The sequence below is a fragment of the Onychostoma macrolepis genome, chromosome 08 (genome assembly GCF_012432095.1).
Source record: "Onychostoma macrolepis isolate SWU-2019 chromosome 08, ASM1243209v1, whole genome shotgun sequence".
Classification (NCBI taxonomy): Eukaryota; Metazoa; Chordata; class Actinopteri; order Cypriniformes; family Cyprinidae; genus Onychostoma; species Onychostoma macrolepis.
Window position 1 is genome coordinate 15,623,227 of NC_081162.1, and position 11,817 is coordinate 15,635,043.

The window sequence follows — 11,817 nt, forward strand, 5'->3', positions numbered from 1 at the left end:
AAGGGTAGGACAGCTTGTCCCTAGATTTGTTGCAAATTGTAACAATAAAGTAATATTCATAAAAGAACAGGCCAAGACTTGAGCAACAAGTGTTCTGATAAACATGGATGACTTAGCAGCCACTCAAATTCTATAAAGGAAGTTGCCTTCACTGTCAAAAAACTCTATTCCCTTCTGTTCCACTGGACTGGGCTTTTTCTTCAGTGTTTTTGCAATGTGCTCTAGTTCTTCCTCTGTCAGAATCACTCCATCCCATTCCTCCTCTAACTCTATATCATCCCTCATGTCCATTTCAGCTGTAGAGTCAGGCTGCTCTTGTAAAGCAGGAGTCACTTTCTGCTCAGCTGATAGCTGTGATGGGACTATGTTACCACCAGAGGGCACGAGTCCAGTGTCAGTCTCCCTCACTGCAAGCGCTCCTGTACTCAATGCTGTCAGGGCACCTGTGTTTCCAGAGGGGAGTACGGCTGGTGTTGCAGTCTTTGACAGCCTGTACTGTTCAGTTTTGCCATCTCTGAGAGACTGCGGCCCAGTACTAGCTAACACTTTCGAGTCCTGCTTTAGCTTTCGAACTGCTGATGGGGTGAATTTGCTGCGGAGGACTCTGGAAACAACATCAGGGCTTACAGAGAAACCCTCTGCTAATCTCTCTAGTTTCCATTCCTCTGGGGACTCCTGCTTTAAGTACCTGCAAAAAGAAGGGCAAGCAGATTAACTACTACATTTCTGGCTAGATGTAAGATATGTTATTATATACTGCTAAATCATAAGCAGAAATGTACCGAATTTTACATTTTGTTAGAAAACTGTATAAAGATTATATTAAAATTTTATTTGATTGACAAATTACACATAATTATTTTATTTAAAAAGAAATGAATTGAAATTAAATTCTACAAGGATGCATGAAATTGATCACAAATTACAGTAAAGACATTTATATTACAACAAAAGATTCCTGTTTCAAATAAATGCTGTCCTGCAGCACAACTGTTTACAACATAAAATAATAAGGAAATGTTTCTTGAGCAGCAACTGGCATATTCGAATGATTTCTGAAGGATCATGCAACACTGAAGACTGCAGAAATGACTGCTGAAAATTCAGCTTTGCAATCACAGGAATGAATTACATTCTAAAATATATTTAGAAAGAAGATGTTTTCAAATGTAATTATATTTCACAATATTACAGTTTTTACTGTATTTTGATCAAATAAACATTAGAAAATCTTACTGACTCCAAACTCTTAAACAGGAGTGGCCACAGCAAATAGATGAACATCGAATATATTCATACTGATACCTAATCTGCTGAATAGCATCCCAGCTGAGTCTTCTCTCTGGGGCTCCAGGATTGTTCATTTTCCTCTTGATGATGTGAAACTTTGCTGCTTTATGCCTTCTCCTCTCTTCACTGCACAGGAAATAATGTTAATGCATGAAGACAGAAGTATTTGCTTTTGTGCTTCTGTATAAGGACTCACCTAATAATAGAGTTCATTTTGGCTTCTACTGCATCCATATCATGGTCATCTTCAAACATGTCTTCCTTTTGTGTCTGTTTTGGATGAGAATCAGGATACCTCTGTGACATCCACCCGTATGAGTCTCGACTGGCATGCCGACAAACCTGGCAAGCGGCAGGTCCTGGGAGAGGGGCCAGTTTGGTGGCCAACATATGGGCCATTCTCCACGGGGTGCCCATTCTGTACAGTCAGAGACACAAAGTCAGTGACACTGAAAATTGCTATTGAATCCAATATAAAAAGGAATATTTATCAAATAATATCTATAATTCTATAATAAGAGTCTGAAGAAAAGAGTACACTGAAAGTACAGGATTGCTTTTTTTTTTTTTTGCGCACTTGTTAGTTTTGAATTTGCATCTGTAGATTTCAATTACAATACATTCTCAAAGTTTTTCTCATGCACTGCTATAGTTTACTGGCTGTTGACAGTTTCTTATTTATTAAGTGATAAAAAGACATATCCAGAAACCCCTCTGTAAAAACCTTAAACCTTTAGCCAAATAAAACAAGAATTCTGAACCTAGTTTTATCCAATCTTCAGAATTCTCTTCTGTAAATGTATGAAAATTGATGCAGATTAACTGTATAATGCATCATGTGCATTTTTTAAACACAGCATTTCAGAAAACTTGTAAAACAAAACAATTGTCATAATATATTGTGATTAATCAAGTGGTAAAGTATGGTAAGATCTATAATTTTTTGTTTTTTATTTTTACCCTATTCATCTGTGGTGTTTCAAAATAAAATAAAAAACACGTTATTTCATTAAATAAAAAATTGTAAATGTGTAAAACAGCATTTCAATTTCATTACATCTGCGTTATTTCTACATCACTTATCAAACATAAGATAATTTATCAAATTGAGCATTTAAATTTCCATATACAAAAGGTCAAATTTACCCTACATTCTAACTTTGGTCTTATACATTCACATAATGTCAAGTACTGTGTGAATACATTTTTTAAACAGTGCCTACAAAACACTCACATGTCCCTCTTGTTCTTCTTTCACGGTAACATTACACCGGAAGCATATAGTTTAAGCACGCATGCGCACCGGTCATTCGATTCTTTCCGACTGGGATCGTTCCTACTCGGCAAAACTCGGCTCCGTTCGCCGATCACATGCGTCAAGCCTGCCCCCTTTCTTCTCTGTGTGGCTCATTTTGCGCCATTTTGTCCGCACCACTGTGTTGATTGGGTTTTTGAGATCTGTTGTGGAGCCAATCAGAAGGGTACCGGACAACCGGAGAAACGGTAAAGGGTTGCGCTTGCTCTAAGGGAAATGGTAGCTGACAACACGGATTGGTTTGTCAGTGACCAACCAAATGACTAATTCTGAAATCAAACCGGTTAATGCGAGAGGGAGTGAGCGCGAGCGCAGACGCTGGACATGAATGATACTGTTAGTGCAGTCCAAAACAAAGACAGACCTGCTAATGTTTGTGAAATATGGGGCTGTTTTTGTGCTAATTAAAGAGCAGGTTGAATTTCAGCCCATTTTAGTTACCTTGGTTTGCTCATAATAAGGGGTAACATAACGTTAAATGTTGTTTGCCAAACAAACCGCCTAGAAGGGGTTTGTGAACTGATTCGAATATGTAAATTATTTAGACCTTCTTGTTAACTTTTCAGCCCTTACCTGTGTATGCGTAGCTAAAAACATCGGACATATCCTAAATAGGTAAGATGCTGTACATAATGTTAAGCACCTTCAACAAGGAAACAGATTCAGTCTCAAAATACACCTGGCTTCTGGCCCAAACCTGCTGTTAGGGACAACATCAGACCTCATTTGTTTTCATAGAAATCTAGTTGTGGTTATGCTGAAAAATACGTGAAATTTAAAAAAAAAAAATGTTTTTTATGACAAATTAGGTGAGGAAGGAAAGATGGAGCAATATACTGCTACAACCAGTGGGGATCAGATAGTGGTGCAAACTGCCAATGGGCAAATCCAGCAGCAGGTAAGAGCCAATGTAAACAGTTTGCTGTTTAATCAGTTACTTTTCATATGAAACAAATACCTTGAGTGTGGTTTTTGTTTGTTTTACCATGCATTTTCAACTTATCTAAATTGTAAATTTTACTGTATATCAGGAACAGTAGTATTTTAAAAATAGCAGGTAATCTGTAATCTGCTTCAGGAAGTGGTTTCCAATTCAAGGAAAGGACTGGGTAAATAGTTCTTCTAGTGGCCTACAGTCTCTCTCCTTTGAAATTAACTTTCTCAGTCCTGATAAAAACCAGGTTTATGTGACACGAGCACACCCAGTGTGTTTTGCAACATGCTTTTAATCAGAAATGTGAGTCAGAAAGAAAATATTTGTTTTTGAAGTCCATGTTATCTTTTTTTTTTTTTTGACAAAGGAGCTGCTGAATTATTTCTGTAGAACTGGTTGTCAAACAGTTTTGCTTTAGGAGCCAGATTTCAAACTGGACATCAAGTGGGCACTAAAATTATTGATGCTACTTACTTTCTTAAAACATGTTACTGGTCTTACTGTGAACAAATTATTAGTGCATGTTATTCTATTGAAAACTCATTTTGAATCAAAATATGGTAACTTCCTTTCTCTGTAATAACTTTCTGTTTTCACTGAAAAGTTCCACCAAGTGACTGATACATTTATCAAAATATATAATTTGAATGAAAACAACAACAACAATAATAAAGTAAAATAACAATTAATTAATGACCGGTAAAAATAGATAAATAAGTAAATAAAAAATACTGGAAAACTTTGCTCATCCCATTAAGAAAGTTGCTAAACTGTTAGGAAGCATAAAATAAGGCACACATATATTAGTAGTGCATTTCTGTAAGAGATGATGCAGAGCAAGGTGTGATGTGGGAATGTCCACAGGCTCAGGGCACCGTAACAGCAGTACAGCTGCAAACAGAAGCACCCGTCGCTACAGGCCAGCAAGTGCAGACACTCCAGGTAGTTGTGTGAACTCCGACCTTCAGGCTTGTGATGTTGCATGCGTCATGTCACACTGTCTGTGAGGATGTGAGCTCATCCAGCATGACTTGCTTTTACTTACAACAAATCGTAATCCGGTTCGTCCAGTGAGCTTTCTCTACCATGTTTCATATTGCCTGAGGCATCAAAGCAACTGCTCAGGAGTATTCACCTCTTTTAATGTGTCTGGAACAGAATTTATAAAGAAGAGCTTGTAGAATAGCTGTGGAGTCAGTACTATAAGATTACTTATATTTGTATTCCGTGTGTGTTGCATGTTATTATAACCACTTCACACCGATCAAACACATATGACTTGACAACACTGTATGGATTTTGATGAACTGCATGATTGTCTTTTGAGTGGGTTCTCACTATGATCATGTTTGTGTAAAAATACAAACATGGAATGGAAATCTATCTACCTCATGACAGTCATCACCACCAGCCCAAATTATAGGGCCCTTATTAATTAGCATTATTTATTATAAATTAACGTGAAATACATTGCTGGATTTTTTTAGGTTCCATAATAAATGTTGCCATATATCCTGTGTAATGCCTACAGCTGCATGTGCAGTCTAATATTGTGTTGATTGTCTATATCTGACCCTTTGGCCCCATGCTAACGTTCAGTGTATGCGTGCGCTCAGGTCCAGGGTCAGCCGCTGATGGTCCAGGTGAGTGGCGGGCAGCTGATTACGTCCTCAGGTCAGCCCATCATGGTACAGGCCATGTCTGGAGGTCAGGGCCAGACGATCATGCAGGTGCCTGTGTCTGGAGCGCAAGGCCTTCAGCAGGTAAGTGCAACTCTGCTTGTCAATGTGGGGAAAGCTACTTCAATAGATTGTCATATACTTAACAGTAAAATAATCTTAATATCTTATTATTAATGCTCATAGTTGATGATTTTATGAGACTTGAGAATTGTTATTGTTATGAATGCACATTTTATTATATTCATTATTTTGTGTGGTTTATAGAAATTAATATCTGTTTGTGTTATTTCTGATTTGTTTGTGTATGTGTAGATCCAGTTGGTTCAGCCGGGTCAGATTCAGTTGCAGGGAGGTCAAACTCTGCAACTGCAGGGTCAGCAGGGTCAGGCTCAACAGATCATCATACAACAGCCTCAGACTGCCATTACTGCAGGCCAGAACCAGGTCTCAAACACACTCTATCCTCGTCTCTGTTTAGTTGGACTGTACTTGGATTTGGAAATTTGGACTTGGATTTCATGCCCAAAAAGAGAGAGAATGCTGCCCTATTAACTATAATGACCATAGTTTGTGCAGCCGATAAGGCAGATTTTATAACTTCACACAGGTTTTGTTGTATGGACTCTATAAATGAATTTGTGTTGTGTTTCACAGGGGCAGCAGATTACAGTTCAGGGACAGCAGCTTGCCCAAACAGCTGAAGGACAGACTATTGTATACCAGCCTGTGAATGCTGATGGCACAGTTCTGCAGCAGGGTATTTAAATACACACAATATACACCTGGTTGATCTGTCTTCTATTAATGTACATTAAATCTGACATGAACAACATTACATGGATGATCAGTCACGATTTGACAAGCATGATTATACCTTTCTACACGCTTGTACTGAAGGTTATTCAGGTTAGAACTATTTGTTCTTTCCCCTCCATAGGCATGATCACCATCCCAGCAGGCACCCTGGCAGGCACTCAGATTGTCCAGGCAGCAGGGGCCGCTAACACCTCCACAACCAACAGCGGGCAGGGCACAGTCACCGTTACCCTGCCAGTATCTGGAAACATGGTGAACGCTGGGGGAATGGTCATGGTAAGACCTCCTGATGAGGTATCTAACAAACTTAAACCATCCCCTTAATTCATTATCACAGGTGTGGGGGTGTGCATGCTGTGTTAAATCTCAATCACCTCGCTTTTGGGCTCGCCTTTTCACGTGCAGACACACAAGTGATTTTACCTTAAAGGGATAGTTCACCCAAATGTTTTTCCAATATATATAAAATTATATATATATAAAATTACTTAAACATTCTATATAGATATATATATATATATATATAGATTAGATATAGATAGATGGATAGATTTAAATTGATTTTTATTTCAGTTTTTGTTTTATTAATTTTATTACTCAAAATTGTTTAATTTGTTGTCTCATTTCTAATTTTCATTTAAGGTTTCATCTGATGTTTTATATTTTAATTTATTTCATTTACAATTACAAAGTTACAAAGAAAACAACCTGGATCTGGGATCTGGTCTGTGACCTTTTAAAATGACAAAAAAGTACCATAAAAGTATCAAAAAAATCTCAAACTCAAAAATGACACCTTTAGATAAAATGATATCAATTTGATGTGAGCAGTTATCATAGATGATTTTGTTTCAGATTAACTGATGATGTGACAAGTTTGAATATGTAGAAGTGGGAATGAGATATGAGATGTACAGAGGAGGGGAAGTTTATTAGTGATCAGTGATTTGCAGTATCTCAAAAGGCTATTTTATGACTTAAGAAGATTTGAATTGAAAAATCATGCCATATTTTCACACATAAATTCAAACTGGTCACTTTTATGGAATTAATGGTGAATGGTGCTTTCTTTGTCATTTGTCACCCTAGATCACTTCAACACACGGAGAAAGTGACTAGGATTCATTTTTTTGTGTGCCTAATGAGATAAAGGCATACAGGTTTGGAGTAACATGAGGGTGTAAATACATTTACATTTAGTCATTTAGCAGACACTTTTATCCAAAGCAACTTACAAATGAGGACAATAGAAGCAATCAAAACCAACAAAAGTTGCATGCAAGTGCTATGACAAGTCTAGGTTAGCCTAACACAGTACATGTAGCAAGGTTTTTTTTTTTCTTTTAAAGAAAACAAGTAGATAGAGTATAGGAAAAAGAAACCTAGTGTTAGTTTTTCAAGAAAAGTTTGCAGTTAGAGAATAAATATGCAATTGATAGAGGGTCAAGTGTGTGTGTTTTATTTATTTTTTTTAAATAAAAAGAAGACAAATAGAATTAGAATAGAGAGTGCTAGAGTTAGAGGGTCAAATAAAGATGGAAGAGATGTTTTTAGCCGTTTCTTGAAGATGGTTATTGGCTAAGGACTCAGCTGCTCTGATTGAGTTGGGCAGGTCATTCCACCAGGTGGTAACAGTTAATGGAAAAAGTCAGTGAAAGTGATTTTGTGCCTCTTTGGGATGGCACAATAATGCGTCGTTCACTTGCAAAACGTAAGCTTCTAGAGGACACATAAGTCTGAAGTAATGAATTCAGGTAAAGGGGTGCAGAGCCAGTGGTGGTTTTATAGGCAAGCATTAATGCCTTGAATTTTATGCGAGCAGCTATTGGTAGCCAGTGCAAATTGATGAACAGAGGTGTGACGTGCATAAATAATGACAGAGAATATATATATGAAACTATTCTTTTAATACATAATAGTATTCAGTGTCTTAAAAAAACCCTAGTCTGAGGAATCTTCCTAGAATTTGATGATTTACTCAGAAGCAAGTGGAAAGTGGCGACCTCCATCCGCTGTGTGTTAATCTTTAGCACTGATTCAAGTGTAAGGCTGATATCTGCCTGTCGCCTCTTCACAAATGATCCACTCAGCTGTTCTGTGGGTGTCCTTTTCTCACACTAGTGTGTCATCAAATTTCAATCCGTATTACATTAGCTGTCACCTGACTGATCACTGGATTGCTAATAATTTGATTTGATTTGATTGATTGAAGTTGTTACATTTGCAAATACATTTTATGTGTTTGGACATAGCAGACTGAATTAATTCTACGTGCCCCTTTCTTGCCCGCTCTGCCAGATGGTGCCAGGTAGTGGTGCTGTGCCAGCCATCCAACGAATCCCTCTGCCAGGGGCCGAGATGCTCGAAGAGGAGCCGCTGTATGTTAATGCCAAGCAATATCATCGTATCTTAAAGAGACGCCAAGCTCGTGCCAAGTTAGAGGCAGAGGGCAAGATCCCTAAAGAAAGAAGAGTGAGTCTTCCTCTTCTGAATGCCATAGGCATTTTGACATGAATTATGCCTCTCATCCAGGCTGATTCCTTACTGTCTTCTACAGAAATATCTTCACGAGTCACGGCACAAACACGCCATGCAGCGGAAGCGTGGTGACGGGGGGCGGTTCTTCTCACCTAAAGAGAAAGAAGAAATGGCCTTGGCCATGCAGGTGAGAGCGCAGGGCCATGTCAAGCAGGAAGACCTACGCAATGCCACCGAACTCACGAGCGCGCATTGGCTGCCCGTGCACACTTCGCCCCTCGCATAGACACTCATCTCTGCAGATTCATTCTCGCTCCTTTCTTTGTGTGACATGCTGTCATTGTCTGCTCTTGCACGCATCACCACCTGCTTTTTCCAGTGCTTGTTGGCTGCTTGAGTCTGTCCCATCATGTCTCATTGCTAGTTAAGCATTTGTGCGTACAGACTGCATGATCTGCTAAATCTGCTGTGTGGTATTTTATGACCTGTCTATCTGAACTTGGATTTCCATTTCTGCCATATTTAACAGAAAAAATAATGTCTTCACTGTCATGACATAATCAGGATGAAAACACTGATATTTCCTGGCTGCATTCTATTGATGCAGCTCTTCAGGACTGAGAATTGCTAATGCGATGTGACTGACTTTATCACATGATTGTCTTTGATCCGAGCACTATTATTATTAACCGGATGGAGGTTTAAGAAAGCATGAATGCTTGTCATTGGCAAACTGTGTCAGTTTCAATTATGAAATCACTGCATAAAAATATGAAAATGAATTTTTGAGGGACCAGTTTAAATGAAACATTGTTTGAATATATATATATATATTTTTATGTTGTTTTCTACATTTCGTTTGAGGAAGCATTTCTGTTGTTGTATTTTGTTTGGATTGGATCTGGTTCTGTCCTTGTGCTTGGATTTCATGCCTATGCAGTGTGGTCACTGTGTTCATTTTTGTCACATGTTGTGATTTTTATTCTGAATAAACATTCTCACTGACTTCCAAAAGGTTCACTGGCAAAAATAACACTTTGTAACCGAATTACACTACTGTTCAAAAGTTTAAGATCAGTAAGATTATCTTTGTTTGTGACAGTAAATACAGTAAATGTTACAAATTCTATTTCACGTAAATGCTGTTCTTTTGAACTTTAATCAAAGAAAATAACTTTATCAAAGAATCCTTAATAAATGTATCAGTCCTTCAAATATATTAAGCAGCACAACTTTTTCAACTTTGATAGTTATAAGAAATGTTTCTTGATCACCAAATCAACATATTAGAATGAGTTCAGAAGGATCACATGACACTGAATAAATAAAAATATAAAACACTTATTCTAAATTGTAATAATATTTCATTGTATTTCATATATCACTGTTTTGATCAAATAAATGCAGCCTTGATGAGCATAAGAGACTTTCAAAACCATTAAATCTTTTGAACCATAGTGTAAACTGTGTATTGTGATGCATATTCCTGTTCGTCAAGTCATTTTTATTTTATTTAACGTCAAACAGTTCTATAGAACAGAAGCCTAAATAGCTGCCATTTCTCTGAAATCCTTGAGCTGACAGCTTGCTAAACATAAACCTTTCACTGTTTTCTCTTGGTTATTTAGTGCTTTTCTTGATGCTATAAATCATGGTGTCCCAACCCTATTGAAAACGCTTGTGTGTGAAATGTTTTCTAGAGGTGCTGAGTGAAGCATATCTGAATTAGGCGTGAGGGTAATGATTGACCCTCTTCCTCTTCCGTTCCCCCGCAGGAGCAACAGGACCAGAACCAGACCGGAGACGAGGCTGTGGCCCAGATGATCCGGGTGTCATAGCACTAGAACTTCTACTGTGTTTTTTGTAAGTGACTCTGAAGGCCCAAATTTTCACCATTGTGAATCACCGTCTCCAACGCAACACTACCAGACAGTCCTAATTCATCATGGCCTGTGTTCCTCCTGTCTCATGTCTTCCACTAAAAGGAGGAGCTAATCTGTTTTCTCTCTGTGGTCTTGTATTGCTCCAGAGGACACACATAGAGCCATTACTGTTAATGTACAGCGTAATGAATTCAGCTTGCGGTTTAAAAAGCAATTAAATAGCAAAGCGTAAATTGACCCACAGAGAGAGAGAGAGAGAAAACGCAGTTAGTAGAACAAACAAGAATTTTGGCAATGAATTGCATGAAGACCAAGGCGAGCTGTTTGATTTTCTACTTTTTAAGCATTACTGACAGTTCTTGTCAGGTTTATGAACTTATAAGTGGGAAGTTACATGGAAATGATGTAGGTTTATCTCTTACAAGCTAATTGTGGTGTTGTTCAGCGTATTGTACATGTTTGGCATGGTGATAAGAGCTTTGGGAAAACAATACAGACAAAAAAGGGCAACATTTTTCGGAAATCAGCCCTCATCACCAAGGAAACACCGGGCATATAGGGTGTTCTTGTTTCCCAAGCTTTTATACAGGTTTCGCCCATAACATGAAGTCATTTTACATTAGTGTTTTGATATAACATTCATTTGTAATTTGAGTAAGGTTTGTGTATCCAGGCACTGTCTTTCTGGCTCATCTAGTTCCTACATGGACATGCAAATACTCTTGAGTTGTGTTGGATATTGAAGTCATCTAACCTGTATTTTGATAAAAAATTTGTGCGAAATGCATTGTGAAAGACCATGCTTTGTGAACTTGTCTTTATTATTATAATCTGTGTGAGCACAAGAAGGCTGTAAATGATCCTAATTCAAACAGTTCAGTGTTTTAATCTACTTAGCTGTGATTGAAATCAGATATTTCAAAGCAGTGGCTCTCAACTATGGGGCCCAGTAATTCTTACAATTATTTATATTTATTTATTTGTATATATAAACTTTCCTGAGACATAATATATATATATATATATATTACAATAAATATACAAGAGTTACATATCAGTTTAGGTAAGAAGAGGAATATTGTCTTGGGAAAAAGAGGGGCAAAAGGTTAAGAAGCACAGTTTTAAAGGTATAGTTTACACAAAAATGACAAAACTATCATCATTTACTAATCTTTATGCTGTTTCAGATTTGTATGACTTTCTTTAGTGGATTACAAAAAGAGATGTACCCTGCACTCACCGTTTGCTTTCATTGTAAGGAAAAGGTGCAAACTTTTGTGTCTCACAGAAGAAAAGAAGTCTCGGAAAAAACATGAGGGTTGAGTAAATTATATCAGTTTTATTTTTTGTTCAATTTAAATCCCATAGCAGTCATTCTATTCGTATTTGTTTTCCGTTATCATTCCGAGTAAGTTTTCA

The 11,817-nt window shown here is 37.5% G+C and overlaps 2 protein-coding genes across 13 annotated transcripts; one reads left to right on the plus strand and one right to left on the minus strand.

Moving 5' to 3' along the window:
- Positions 1–82: 82 nt before the first annotated feature.
- On the minus strand, positions 83–2,660 carry ngrn (neugrin, neurite outgrowth associated). The gene is made up of 4 exons (XM_058784364.1): positions 2,525–2,660; positions 1,487–1,708; positions 1,306–1,416; positions 83–688 (listed from the first exon to the last, which is right to left on the minus strand). The coding sequence occupies exons 2-4, from the start codon at positions 1,705–1,707 to the stop codon at positions 124–126; spliced, it is 897 nt and encodes a 298-aa protein (XP_058640347.1). The 5' UTR covers position 1,708; positions 2,525–2,660; the 3' UTR covers positions 83–123.
- Positions 2,539–11,196, plus strand: nfyal (nuclear transcription factor Y, alpha, like). 12 transcript variants are annotated; one of them, XM_058784355.1, is made up of 10 exons: positions 2,539–2,793; positions 3,415–3,503; positions 4,404–4,484; positions 5,156–5,302; positions 5,534–5,665; positions 5,876–5,978; positions 6,159–6,313; positions 8,336–8,509; positions 8,595–8,702; positions 10,291–11,196. In XM_058784355.1, the coding sequence occupies exons 1-10, from the start codon at positions 2,586–2,588 to the stop codon at positions 10,351–10,353; spliced, it is 1,260 nt and encodes a 419-aa protein (XP_058640338.1). In that variant the 5' UTR covers positions 2,539–2,585; the 3' UTR covers positions 10,354–11,196. The 12 variants fall into 12 exon arrangements, with proteins under 12 accessions (XP_058640338.1, XP_058640337.1, XP_058640336.1 ...); XM_058784354.1 differs by having other exon boundaries at positions 2,540–2,793; positions 6,159–6,331; XM_058784360.1 differs by lacking the exons at positions 2,539–2,793; positions 10,291–11,196 and adding exons at positions 2,841–2,941; positions 3,172–3,220 and having other exon boundaries at positions 6,159–6,331; positions 8,595–9,529.
- The last annotated feature ends 621 nt before the right edge of the window (positions 11,197–11,817 follow it).